Source organism: Coturnix japonica, chromosome 12 (assembly GCF_054131305.1).
Source record: "Coturnix japonica strain WE chromosome 12, WE-NBRP24, whole genome shotgun sequence".
Taxonomy (NCBI): Eukaryota; Metazoa; Chordata; class Aves; order Galliformes; family Phasianidae; genus Coturnix; species Coturnix japonica.
The window spans coordinates 15390912-15404050 of NC_140674.1; the positions used below are offsets into that span (position 1 = coordinate 15390912).

Below are 13139 nucleotides of genomic sequence, written 5' to 3' on the forward strand. Positions count from 1 at the left end.
TACAGCTCCCGTCGTGCCCTGCGATAGGCCGCGCTGCTCGCCGCGAAGCCTACAAGTCCCGGCGGGCATTGCGCGTGGCGGCGTGGGCCGCCATTTTCCCCCCGGTTCCCCCACGAAGGACACGGGGACGTTGGCGTGGGTGGAAACTGCGTTTAATCGTTCAATAAAGTCAGCGAGAGCCACCCGCACAGGAAGGCACCAGTGCCCGGCGGGCAGGGATGGGGGAGCCAAGCCGGGGCGGGACGGAGCGTGAGGACGGCGGGGCCGGGGGCTGCCAGCCTCCATCCACACGGGGGATGGCGGGGATGGATGGGGGAGCGGGGGGTCCCGTCCCTACCAGACCTCACAGTGCTTGCCGGGGTTCATGGGCGAGCCCAGCGGGCAGCCAAAGTGCTGCACGAAGTCCCGCGAGTTGCTCAGGGTGCCGATAACACGGAACTTGTCGGGGCTGTGCGGGTCCGTCACCAGCCCTTCGTGGGAGCTCTCGGGGGTCCGCACCGAGCACCACACCTGGGGATGGGGTGTAGGGATCGGTAATGGGGGCAATAACCCCTTGGGGACACAAAAGGGGGGCAATAACCCCCTGGGGGTGCAGAAGTGGCACCCCAGGGGGCTGCAAATGGAGCCATACTTGTGCAAAGCCCACGAAGAAGAGCTGGTGGTTGGTGAGCCCCAGCGCTGGGAGCTGCTTCTCCTCTCCATTCTTCTGCAGCCAGGATTTGTACGCCTACAGGATGGATGCTGTGAAGCCATGACGGGGGGTTAAAGGCTTTGCCCCCCACCCCGGCGGTCCCACTCACGTTGTAGGCCGCCTTCAGCCCGCCGTTGTCGGCGATGTTCTCTCCCAGCGTCTGGCGGCCGTTGACGTTCTCTTGGTGCACGGTGTAGCGGCCGTACTGCTCCGTCATGCAGGCCGTGCGGTTCTTGAAGGCCTCCAGTGACGAGTTCTGCCACCAGGGCCGCAGGTTGCCCTCCTTGTCGTACTCACGGCCTGTGGGACCAAACCGTGGGGCAGCGACCCCAAACTCACTGTAGGTTCCCCAAACTGAGCACTGTAAGGGCCTTCAGGGGGCTTGAGTTCATGCACTCTGAGCACAGTGTCCCCCAGCCCCTGCGGTGTGTTTATCCCCATACAGAGCTATCCCCTGTGATCACAAATCCCCCCACGGCCCCCGCTCATCCCCGCTGAGTCTGGTGAAGGTGCAAAGCAGAGCGGATGTGAGAGGGACCCATCCCAAAAGGAGGATGAGGAGGTTGGGGGGCCACGGGCCGGCCCGAGCTGCAGACACCGTGTCCTCACCAAGCGGATGGAGCGAAAGCTGCACAGAGAAGCCGGGGGGAGGTATCGGCAGGTGCCACCTGGGGAGACAGGACATAGAAGGGGAAGCCAGCCAGCCGGGTTGGGGGGTGGCCAGGGCCACAAGCACGCGTGATGCAATGGATGGCAAAGCGGCACCCCCTCCCCACACCGAGGGGATGAGTCTGGGAGGGGGATGGGAAGACAACAGGGACTTCTGTTGCTCTCACCTTGGTCATCGAAGGCGTGGGTCAGCTCGTGCCCCATCACCACGCCGATACCACCAAAATTGAGGGCTCTATGGGGCCGCAGGAAAGAGGTGAGTGAGTGTAGAAGGGATGCAGCTGGGCAGCCCCTCCTGCTCATGAGCACCCCCCGTCCAGGAGCTGCCCCTCAGCTCCATCTCAGGCTCACTTGGGGTGGTTGCGGGCGTAGAATGGTGCCTGCAGGATGCCAGCGGGGAAGACGATGCCGTTCTTGGTGGGCAGGTAGTAGGCATTGACGGTCTGTGGGGTCATGCTCCACCTGGGGAATGGGAACAGGACATGTGTCCTCTGCCCAGCCCCCCCAGGGCCCTCCTGTGTCATTTCCCTCCTTGGGTCCCCCTTGGAAGGGCCTGGCACCCACCCCATGACCAAAGGACTCTGCATCCATCCTGGGTAAAAGCTAGAGTCCCCACAATTATCTGTGCCACCTCATCTCTTGAAGTGCTCTAACCCTTATTCCCACCCTGGTGGGGTCACCCGTAGGGAAGGGATGCCTAAGTGACCCAGGACCCCTAAGCCACCCCTAGATGACTTGCTGCCGCCATGACACCATGAAGGTGCCAGCCCGTGCTCTCTCCTTGAATCCTCCACCCCCATAGCCCTCCATCCCACTTACTGGTCACGGTTGGGAGGTTTCCGCAGCTGGTCAGCCATCACTTTGGCAGAGAAGTTGTAGAAGTTGAGCATGTTCTGGAAGAAGGAGTCCTCAGAGACCTCGTACTGGTGAGGAAGAGGATGGGTGAGGAACGACTGTCTATTTCTGCACTGTCCTACCATGGGTTTTGTGAATGTGTCAGACCCCTCCCCATGAGCCCCTACCCCATCATAGACATCGTCCAGCTCTTTGTTGTCCAGGATGAAGTCTGGGAAGCCGATCATGTCATAGATGGCATCTGCCTGCATGGGGAGAAGCCCTGGTGGTTAGATGGGGTGGGGGGATACCGGAGGGGTCTCCTGAGGATCTCTCACCTTCTCCTTGGCAGCCTGCCTCGTCTTCTCATCCATCCAGTCCAGCTGCTCCAGGGATACCTCAAAGGCTGTCCGGATCTCACTGATCATCTCCTCTGCCTGGGGATAGGAGGGGATGCTGTGTTCCCCATGCCCCTCATGCAGGGGGAAAGCAGGAGATCTCATGGATGGGGAGGGGATGTGTCCTCACTATGGCCTTGCTGTCCCGGTCAAAGGTGGCTTTGACGAAGAGGGAGCCCAGGGCGAAGCCCAGCGTGTCATCTGTGTTGGAGATGCAGGTTTGCCAGCGGGGTGTGCAGGACTGTGGGAGTGAGACCAGAGCCCATGAGATGCCGGGGCAGACACAAACCTCCCTCCCTGCCCACTGCTTCCCCCTGGCTGTGGGCAGATGCTCCACTGTGAAACTGCATCTGGGGCTTAGTGTCCCAAGGAGTGCCCGGGGCAGAAGTGATCCCAAATACTCATGCACTGCTGTGGATAGAGAAGGGTGGCCCCAACCCCCCTCCCATTACCTTCCTGGTGCCATAGAGTGTCTCCAGCAGCCTTTCCTGGGCTGTCTCAAAGCGCTGGTCCAGGCTGGAGGCTGTTTTCTGCACCAGGTTCCAGATCAGGTAGTTGTTCAGGACGCTATGGGACAGAGGAATGTTTCATGTGGCCACAAGACCAGCGCATGGGGGATGTCCTATGCCTAAATAGGGTCCCTGGGGGTGCTCACCTCCTGTCGGTGCTGTTGATGAGCTCAGAGACCTGCTGGAGGTAGGCGTCCCCATACACCACCACGGGCTCAGTCTCAGCCAGCTCCAGTGGGGCCAGTGCATAGGAAAGGTAATCCAGCCAGTCGATGGCAGGGGCAAGGACCTGCAGGGGCATGGGGACGTGGTTCTGCAGCACTCCTTCTGGTGTCCTTTTGGGACACCCTTGCATCCCACACTCACTGGGAGCACACCCACCTGCAGCTCAGCAATGCTCATCTTGTGGTAGATCTTCTCATCATCTCGCCGCTCAGCCTGTGGCACGGTAATGTTGGCCAGCAGCGTCTCAAAGTCCAGGACCTGCTGCATCTGCAGGCGGGTGGGCTCCTTGGACCCCCCCAGCAGCATGCCCAGCTCCACCATGTAGTCCAGGTATGCAGTCAGGACCTGGTGAGACCCCAAAACACATGTGCAGCTCTACTCTGCCCACAGGTTCCTGGTTTGGCCACCCCTTAGGATGAAGGTCTGACCAGGGGCTCAGACCTGCTGCCCCTGGACCTCCTGTCCCTAAGTCCCCAGCTCCATGCAGAGATCCTGGACTCACCTTCTCATTGGCAGTCTTGTTCAGGTAGTAATCCCGGGATGGAAGGAAAAGCCCTGACTGGTCCACCTTGGGGACAGAGGGGCAGCATGGGTGTCCCATACATCCCAGAGCCCCCAGTGCCTGCTACCCCCAGCGCCCACCTGGATGACGTTGCTGTTGGAGCTCTTGGAGTCTGCACCCACATAGACAGTGAAGAACGGGGTTGCTCGGTAGGTGCCTGACACCATCTTCAGCACCTCCATGAAGCTGCTCTGGTTCCAGGAGCCGGTGACATTCCATCCACCGATCTGCCACCAAATGGAACCAGGAGGTGTTTGTCACTCAGTGCCGTGGGGGAGGCTCCAGAACTGTCCCCAAAGCTGAGCCCTCACCTTGTCAATGAGTTCCATGAGAGGCTGGGAGCCCAGCTCCTCGATTCTCTGCTCCTTGAGGCAGGACAGGTAGTAGCGCTGCGTCTTCCTCTCCGCCTCACTGCTGGAGTTGAAGCTGGAGTTCTCTGCGGGATACTACAGCTCAGCCCAAACCCCTTCTGCTGGCACCCTCAGACAGCTCCCATCCCCACCGTGCCCACCAAGGAGGTGCTTCATGATGGCCTGGTTCTGGTCCCAGATGCTGTTGAAGGTGCTCCACTTGGAGCGCCCGTTGGGCAGTGGGTTCCTCTTGATCCAGCCCCCACACGAGTACTGGTAGAAGTCCTGGCAGGGGTCAGTGTCCGTGTCCAGGGCTTCCAGGATCTTGCTGGCCACCCGGACACAGGCGTCCGTCAGGCACATGGTATGGGAGGGATCTGCAGGGAAAGGGATGCGGGGAGGGGTGGGGGGGGAGTGGAACTGAGGCACAGAGTGGGGCTGCTACTGGGGGTGGGTACAGCACCCAGCAACCTGCTGTCCCCACGAAGGGCAATGGCATCTCTACCCCAGCATGGCAGTCTCCTACCTCTGCTGTACTGGACGGCCAGAGCCACGATGGTGATGCCGAGCAGAAGGGCCAGTGTGACAGCGACAGTGCAAAGCACCAGCTCCAGCTGGGAGCGCGAGGCCAGGCGGCTCAGCAGTGGCCCCGTCCCCTTCCGAAACCCCACCTGGGCAGGAGGCAGGGGCTGACATCACATCCCCTCCCCAAACTGCTCCCAGGTGCCCTGGCTTGGCTGTGGGCATGGGGACTAGATGGGGACTAAGCTTGGAAATGGCCACTCTGAAGCCAGTGCATCCCTTGTGGACGAGCCATTTGTGGATGCTGGTGCACCCCCTGTCGAACTGCAGGGAAGGGGATCACTCTTTGCTGCATTTTGGCTGCCTCCCAGCACATCATCTAATGACAGCCAAGGCTGGCCGGGCTCCCGGCCCCACTCATGCTGCGGACTGGGGCTGCAGGAAAGGGGTCCTAAGCAAAGCGGGGGGGCTGTGCCATAGCTCACCTCCACGCTGTCGGGGGAAGCGCTGCCATCCCCTGCCGGCTCCGGCCCCTCGTCCTCCTGCAGCGTGGCATGCTTGTAGTCAGGCATCTGAGGGGGGAAAGCAGGCTGGGGGGGGCTGCACCCCACTGCCCCCTCTGCCTCCTACAGCAGGTGCCTGGGGGGGACAGGGCCTCCTCCAGAAGCCAGCCCCATCCCCGGTTTGCCCTGGGGAGGGCAATGCAGGATGCTGGTGGGAGCCTTTGGGGCCCGAGCATCCCTGCGTGTCACCATGGCAATGGCAGCATCACCCCGCTGACAGGTGCCACATCGCCACGGAGATGCACTCCCCATCTCCTGGCAACCGTTGCTTAGTGCTGCTGCCTCGCCCCTCCCCCCCACCTGGAACTTTCCATGCAGATGTGCACTGGTCTGAAACATCTGGAAGCCCTCTCCCCTTCCTCCCACCCATGCAACACAGGGTGCAGGGATCCAGGGGGACAAGGGAACCATGGGGGGGGGCATCAGCTGGTTGCAAAGGACCAGTGACGCTGGTGAGATAGAGACCCTTTTGCACCAGAGCCGGGGGGGCAGCCCCATTGCTTGCACCCTCCCTGCCATGGAGGCTGCAAACAGCTCAGCGAGGAGGGAGGGATGGGGGGATTGAACTGCAGAAAGGAGCAGGGTGCTTCGGTATAGAGTTTCTGGGTATGCACTGTCCTCAGGCTTCGGAGTTAACGCCTGGGTGGGCTGTGGCTCAGCCTCCATCTGCGCATCTCTGCAGTGCTCAGGGGTATGGAGTTGCTGGGGTGTGTGTGGGGGGAAGGATAAGCGCTCTGCTCCCAGCTCCCCTGCCCATCACTGGGACGCAGGGAGGTTGCAGAGCCGGGGGGGGGGTTCCATCACTGTGGGATGGTGGTGTTGGACAGCCTGGTATTCGGGACTGGGGCAGGCTGGGTGCTCCAGTCTGCCGCGGTGCCCCATGTCGCCTCCAGCCGCATCCCTCCTGGCACCCTGAGGTTAAGGCAGGATCCAGCCCATGGGCTCTTCCTGCGCCATCTGTGGGGGAAATGGGCCCCCCAGCCCCGGGACTTGCAGTGGGGCAGCATCCACAAGCTCCAGGTGTGCCCCCTGCTTTGGCACTGCGAGGGGCTGTGGGTTCATCCCGATTTCTCCCATTTCTGCCCCATTTCTCCCAGCGGGGAGGTCCCTTTGCCCCTCTTCCCCTGCTGCCGTGGGGAGCCCCCCAAGCCCCTTCATCCCACTGGCTCTCAATCCCTTTTTTCCCCCCGGCTCCTTCCCCCCGCATCCCCCCGCATCCCTTCCCATCTCCCGCAGCTCTCCAGCCCCAACACTCGGGCTGTCCCCGCGCCCCCCCCTCCTGTCCCCTGCGTCCCTCCCTGCCGACACTCACGGCGTGTCCGAGCTCCTGCAGGGCCACGTTCATCCTGGCCATCCCGCCTAGCTCCGCTCCCCGCCCGGCCCGCTCCGGGCCCCCGCCGCCGCCGCAGCGCCGCCTGCCTCCGCCATGGCCCGGCACCGGCACCGGGAATAGGTCCGGGAGCTGGAGCGGCGCCGGGCAGAGACGGATGGAGCCGCCGCAGTGGGAAGGGACCGGGGGGCTGGGGACCAGCGGGGTGAGGCACCGGCACCGGGGAGCGGGAACGGTTAAAGACCGGCGACCTCAGGGGAGGCTGCAGCGGGGGGCACCGCTCCGCCCGGCCCCGCCGCCGAGGTGACCGCGAGGGGCAGCGCCCTCCGCAAGAACGGGCGGAGCCGCAGCACCGGCACCGGCACCGCAACCGGGTGCGGTCACAGCGATGCGCAGCGGGACGGAACCGGGAGCGGAACCGGGGACACGGAGCCCACGCGGTGCCACGCACAGAGTCACGCACAGACACAGTGTCACGCACAGACACAGACACAGCCGCCCACGGCAGCGCTGCCACCCCCGGGGACCAGCGGGCGGGTGCTGTAAGGCGGGCACGGAGCTACGAGACCGGCTGTGCCACGCGTGTCACACTTCCACGCGTGTCACTGCTTTGCGGGTAATGATCTCCCTCCGGGCTCCCCGTCCCCACGTCCCACGTCCCCATCCCGTCCTGACCCCGACACTCCGCTCCCCACGCCCGTGGGTGTCACCGCCCGGCGCCAAGACACGCGGGGAGGGTCCACGAAGCCCCGCCTACATCCCGCTAAGCCACGCCCACAATCCACCTAAGCACCGCCCACATCTCGGTAAGCCCCGCCCACTTCACCCACCGGCAACTCCCATCGGGCGCACGGTGATGACGTCACTGAGACGACGGGCCGTGCGCAGGCGCAGAGCGTGGCCGGTGTGCGGCGGAGCGGCCATGGACGCGGGAGGCGGCGGCGGGCAGAGCCGGGTGCAGGGCGGGCCGGGCTCGGGAGGAGACGAGAAAACCCCTCAGCTGTGGGGACGGGACCGACGGGATCCGCCCGCGGGGCCCGAGAAGGAGCAGGAGCTGGTGAGAGTCGGCCGGGGAGCTGAGTCACGGGGCGGGATGGCGTCATCGGGGCTCCCTAGGCCGCGTGACGTCATACGGTGACGTAGTACGGGGGGCTCCGGGGTGGCTGTGTGTTACTAACAGGGACAGCGCTGTCCCCGGGGGTCGCCCCTAACCGTGTGTTCCATCCCGGCAGTCGGAGGAGGACAAACAGCTGCAGGATGAGCTGGAGATGCTGGTGGAGCGTCTGGGGGTGAGTGCGGGCCCCGCAGCCTAGAGAACTGGGGGGGAAATGCCCCGTGTCACAGCCCTGTGGGTGCTCAGAGCTGTGCCCCGTGGGTGCCTGTCTGCTCGCTGTGCCACAGCCCCATAGGGCTGACTTTAGGGTGTGGGGGGCTCTGAGCCCAGAGTCAGCATCTCACACACCTCCTGATGGGCCTCTTCCATGTGCAGGAGAAGGACACGTCTCTCTACCGCCCGGCGCTGGAGGAGCTGCGCAGGCAGATCCGTTCCTCCACCACCTCCATGACCTCTGTCCCCAAACCACTCAAGTTCCTCCGACCACACTATGGCAAGCTGAAGGAGATCTATGAGAACATGGCTGCTGGGGAGAACAAGGTGAGTGCTGCCATCCTGTGTGGGCTGTGACTTGCCACGTCCTTGCTTTGCCCCCTGTGGACACAGTGGGGCACTCAATCCCGTGTGGGTCTTCTGGGGTGCACTCATTCCCATGTGAGTCTGAAGCTCCAGCTCTCTGTCCCCAGCGCTTTGCAGCAGACATTATTTCTGTCCTGGCTATGACCATGAGTGGGGAGCGTGAGTGTCTGAAGTACCGCCTGGTGGGCTCTCAGGAGGAGCTGGCATCGTGGGGGCATGAATATGTCAGGTGAGACTGGCTGGGAACAGGGCTTGGGGTGGATAAGAACAGCTGCCTCGCATCCGTGGGGCTGGGTGAGGCTGGTTTCTGTGGTTACGATGTCCCCTTCTCCCTGCAGGCACTTGGCAGGGGAAGTAGCCAAGGAGTGGCAGGAGATTGATGAAGCTGACAAGGCACAGAGGGACACACTCCTCACCCTGGTTAAGGAGATTGTCCCTTACAACATGGCTCACAATGCAGAGCACGAGGCTTGTGACCTTCTCATGGAGATCGAGCAGATGGACATGCTGGAGAAATACATCGATGACAACGCCTACTCCAAAGTGTGCCTCTACCTGACCAGGTGAGGGACTGGTGCATCTGTCTGGCCCTTGGTGGGCTAAGGCTGCCCAGCTTCATTGGCTGACACTCCTCCTCACATGCATCTCCTCCTCAAAGCTGCGTAAGCTATGTCCCAGAACCTGAGAACTCTGCTCTCCTACGCTGTGCTCTGGGCATTTTCCGCAAGTTCAACCGTTACCCTGAAGCCCTGCGCCTGGCTCTGATGCTCAATGATGTGGAGCTGGTGGAGGACATCTTCACCTCCTGCAAAGATGTGTAAGTAGAGACATGGGCTCGGGGGGGCGAGTACAGCTGAGTAGGATCCTGGCATTGTCAGATGTGGCTGGGGGCTTGGCCAGATACTCATGTCCCCAAAATAAAGATGAGCAGGAGCCAGTCATCTCTGGGCTGTTCTTGTATGCTGCTTGAGCAGGGTGGGCTGAGGAATGTGACTGCTGTTTGGCTATGGGGGCTGGATGCTTTCAAAGCCTCTTCCCTCTGCAGAGTTGTCCAGAAGCAGATGGCCTTTATGCTGGGCCGCCATGGGGTCTTCCTGGAGCTGAATGAGGACGTGGAGGAGTACGAGGACCTGACTGAGATCATGTCCAACGTCCAGCTCAACAGCAATTTCTTGGCCTTGGCTAGAGAGGTGAGCACTGTGCTGGAGAAAGATCTCTGGGCTGCTCCAGGCTGGGATCTGCCCTGGCCACCAGGCTTTGTGCTCTGTGGCAAGACCTGGGGAGAGCTCTCTTATCCCTATGAGCCTGGCCAGGTCCTGCTGGCAAGGCTGTCTTTGTAGAACAGCTGCTGTGGTGCGTCTGTGGGGAAATAACCCTCTTTTCCCTTGTCTCTGCAGCTGGACATCATGGAGCCCAAAGTACCAGATGATATTTACAAAACCCACTTGGAAAATAACCGTAAGAGCTCATGTTTTGACCTTGTCTGTCTCTGGATAGAGCAGACCCCATTGCTTCTGGTGGGCTTTGTCTGCTCCTTCCCTGTGGCTGGGGATGGGGCCTCACCCACTGTCTGGCGTGGGACAACTGTGCAGTGGAGTGTTGGCCTGCCTCACTCTGATCTTGTTCCCCAGGGTTTGGGGGCAGTGGTTCCCAAGTGGACTCAGCCCGGATGAATTTGGCATCCTCCTTCGTGAACGGCTTTGTAAATGCTGCGTTCGGCCAAGACAAGCTGCTGACAGATGATGGCAATAAATGGTTGTACAAGAACAAAGACCACGGTGAGGGTTGGAGGTGGCTGTGGGCTTGGGGTTGTGACCCTTTGTGGGCCCTGCTGAAAGTGTGGCAGTTGGGTACAGCCCTGCTGTGTCCAGGCTGGTCACACTGACTTGGGCTTTTCTCCCTGGGAACCACAGGGATGTTGAGTGCTGCAGCTTCATTGGGCACTATACTGCTGTGGGACGTGGATGGGGGCCTCACACAGATTGACAAGTACCTCTATTCCTCAGAGGATTACATTAAGGTGAGTGGCACTGATCTCAGCCCCATACTCACTTGGTAACAACCAGCCTGTCCTGGGGAGCAAGTGTAACCTGTGGGGTGACATGAGTCACTGGCTGGCAGGGAGCTCCATGTGGTGGTGGCTAGTGCATAATGGTGCCTCTGTTTCATAGTCGGGTGCCCTGCTGGCCTGTGGCATCGTCAACTCAGGAGTGAGGAATGAATGCGACCCTGCCCTGGCCCTGCTATCTGACTATGTCCTCCACAACAGCAACACCATGCGGATCGGAGCCATTTTTGGGTAAGGGTCTGCCCTGGCGTCCTTGGCTGTGTGGGATGGTGCAGCCATCCCTGACGTTCCTCTGTGTTCTCCATAGGCTGGGGCTGGCCTACGCGGGCTCCAACCGCGAGGATGTCCTGACTTTGCTGCTGCCAGTGATGGGGGACTCTAAGTCCAGCATGGAGGTAGGGAGCAGAGCAGGGTGTGCTGCACGAGTCCCTGACAGCTCCTGGGGATGCTGGGGCTGGTTTGGGCTCTGCGTGTCCTTGTGTGATGTGCTGTGCCCTAAGAACATGGCTCCCTCCCCAGGTGGCTGGTGTGACGGCCCTGGCTTGTGGCATGATATCTGTGGGCTCTTGCAATGGGGATGTCACCTCCACCATCCTCCAAACCATCATGGAGAAATCAGAGACGGAGCTGAAGGACACCTATGCCCGGTGGCTGCCGCTTGGCCTGGGCTTGAACCACTTGGGTAAGAAAGGGCAGCACTGGTGGTCCTGTGAGCTGGGACTGAGACCATCTCTTGGGTGCCCTGAACTCTGTGCCTCTTCACAGGCAAGGGAGAGGCCATCGAGGCGATCCTGGCAGCGCTGGAGGTGGTGTCGGAGCCGTTCCGCAGCTTTGCCAACACATTGGTGGACATCTGTGCCTATGCTGGTGCGTTGAGCTGACCAAGGCTGAGGGAGGTGGGAGTGGGACCAGGCCTTCCTTCTGCTCATCCTTACCCACTGCTGACCCCACAGGTTCAGGGAATGTCCTGAAGGTACAGCAGCTTCTGCACATCTGCAGTGAGCACTTTGACTCCAAGGAGAAAGAGGAAGACAAAGACAAGAAGGACAAAAAGGAGAAAGAGAAGAAAGAAAACTCAGCTGACATGGGGGCACACCAGGTAGGAAAACCTGGGCTGGAAACTGCAGCCCAGGCCCAGTAGCTGCCCTGTCTGGGGTCAGACCCAGAGGAAGTGGCCCCAGCAGGATCCTCTGCTCTCGCTGTCCAGCTGGGCTGTAAGAGATTGCATCTGGGGTTGGTGGTCTCTGCCTGGCATTCAGTACTGGTGTCTCTGCAGGGTGTAGCAGTGTTGGGCATCGCACTTATTGCCATGGGTGAGGAGATTGGTGCAGAGATGGCCCTGCGCACGTTTGGTCACCTGGTGAGTGGCAGCTGGGGGACAATGTGGGGCTGGGAAGGGACCTGGATGAAGAGGGCAGATCTTCTCTCACATCTTGGCCTTGGTAAGCTGGGTTGTGGATGCCCCACTGTGCCCTTGCCCCTACCTGGGTTTTAATATCCTCTCTCTCTCCCTGTTCCATGCAGCTGCGGTATGGGGAGCCCACCCTGCGCCGTGCTGTGCCCCTGGCCCTGGCGCTAATCTCTGTCTCTAACCCCCGTCTCAACATCCTGGACACCCTCAGCAAGTTCTCCCACGATGCTGACCCTGAAGTCTCCTACAACTCTATCTTTGCCATGGGCATGGTGGGCAGCGGTAAGCCTGGGGGGGCAGCTTGTGTGTCATGGTGGGCAGCCATGGGACCAGGCCGGTGCCTCAATCCCTGCCTACTCCAGGTACCAACAACGCCCGGCTGGCTGCAATGCTGCGGCAGCTCGCCCAGTACCACGCCAAGGACCCCAACAACCTCTTCATGGTGCGGTTAGCCCAGGTGATGATCCCACACTTGTGGTTGGGAAGAGATGGGGGTGGCTGTGGGATGGGGGGCCACCACGTGCTGCCCTACTTTGTGCTCACGTGCTTTCTGTGCCACACCAGGGCCTGACCCACTTGGGTAAGGGGACGCTCACCCTGTGCCCCTACCACAGCGATAGGCAGCTCATGAGCCAGGTGGCTGTAGCTGGACTGTTGACCGTCCTCGTGTCCTTCCTGGATGTGCGCAACAGTGAGTAACGTGTCATAGAGTGTTTCATCCATCCCCTCCTTCCCACACTCACACTCTCGCTTTCATCCCCTTTCAGTTATCCTGGGCAAGTCCCACTATGTCCTGTACGGGCTGGTTGCGGCCATGCAGCCCCGTATGTTGGTCACTTTCGATGAGGAGCTGCGTCCTCTGCCTGTATCGGTTCGGGTTGGACAGGTGAGGAGCTGGAGCATGATATGGGTGGCTGGGGGGGGTTATATCCCCATAACTCCTCATCTCACATTGCTGCTCCCTGCAGGCTGTGGACGTGGTGGGCCAAGCAGGCAAACCCAAAACCATCACCGGCTTCCAGACCCACACCACCCCTGTGCTGCTGGCACACGGCGAGCGGGCAGAGCTGGCCACCGAGGAGCACGTGCCCGTCACCCCCATCTTGGAGGGCTTCGTCATCCTGCGCAAGAACCCAAACTACGATGTTTGAGGGGGGGCTGGGGGCTGAGTGGTTGGGGGGGGGGAGGAGAATGACTGGGGTTTTTTTTGGGGGGGGTTGTTTTTATTTGTTACTGGGAGATGAGGAAATAAAGTCTGCGTGGATCGGTGCTGTGCTGCCCTTCAGTTCTGAGCCTGTCCGTCGGGCAGCACCC

General features: G+C 61.2%; 2 protein-coding genes across 4 annotated transcripts; one reads left to right on the forward strand and one right to left on the reverse strand.

Annotated features, from left to right (window-relative positions):
- Window positions 1-136: 136 nt before the first annotated feature.
- Window positions 137-7061, reverse strand: ECE2 (endothelin converting enzyme 2). Of its 3 annotated transcripts, XM_015871829.3 has the most exons (19): window positions 6636-7061; window positions 5246-5332; window positions 4765-4909; window positions 4400-4615; window positions 4200-4324; window positions 3969-4115; window positions 3829-3894; window positions 3483-3671; window positions 3248-3390; window positions 3045-3159; window positions 2723-2833; window positions 2533-2631; window positions 2383-2460; window positions 2180-2283; window positions 1712-1822; window positions 1528-1595; window positions 801-991; window positions 632-727; window positions 137-510 (listed from the first exon to the last, which is right to left on the reverse strand). In XM_015871829.3, exons 1-19 carry the CDS (start codon window positions 6675-6677, stop codon window positions 334-336), a joined length of 2310 nt encoding a protein of 769 aa, XP_015727315.2. In that variant the 5' UTR covers window positions 6678-7061; the 3' UTR covers window positions 137-333. The 3 variants fall into 3 exon arrangements, 2 of the variants coding, with proteins under 2 accessions (XP_015727315.2, XP_085369301.1); XR_014933273.1 differs by lacking the exon at window positions 6636-7061 and having other exon boundaries at window positions 801-1359; window positions 5246-5615; XM_085513175.1 differs by lacking the exons at window positions 137-510; window positions 632-727; window positions 801-991 and adding an exon at window positions 1124-1359 and having other exon boundaries at window positions 6636-6966.
- A 482-nt stretch (window positions 7062-7543) lies between these two features.
- On the forward strand, window positions 7544-13094 carry PSMD2 (proteasome 26S subunit ubiquitin receptor, non-ATPase 2). Its single transcript, XM_015871825.3, has 21 exons — window positions 7544-7710; window positions 7886-7942; window positions 8143-8307; window positions 8454-8575; window positions 8685-8909; window positions 9005-9163; window positions 9392-9536; window positions 9744-9804; window positions 9978-10124; window positions 10260-10366; window positions 10518-10645; window positions 10722-10809; window positions 10934-11096; window positions 11180-11281; window positions 11368-11513; window positions 11691-11774; window positions 11939-12107; window positions 12188-12282; window positions 12390-12516; window positions 12593-12711; window positions 12794-13094. Exons 1-21 carry the CDS (start codon window positions 7576-7578, stop codon window positions 12974-12976), a joined length of 2727 nt encoding a protein of 908 aa, XP_015727311.2. The 5' UTR covers window positions 7544-7575; the 3' UTR covers window positions 12977-13094.
- The last annotated feature ends 45 nt before the right edge of the window (window positions 13095-13139 follow it).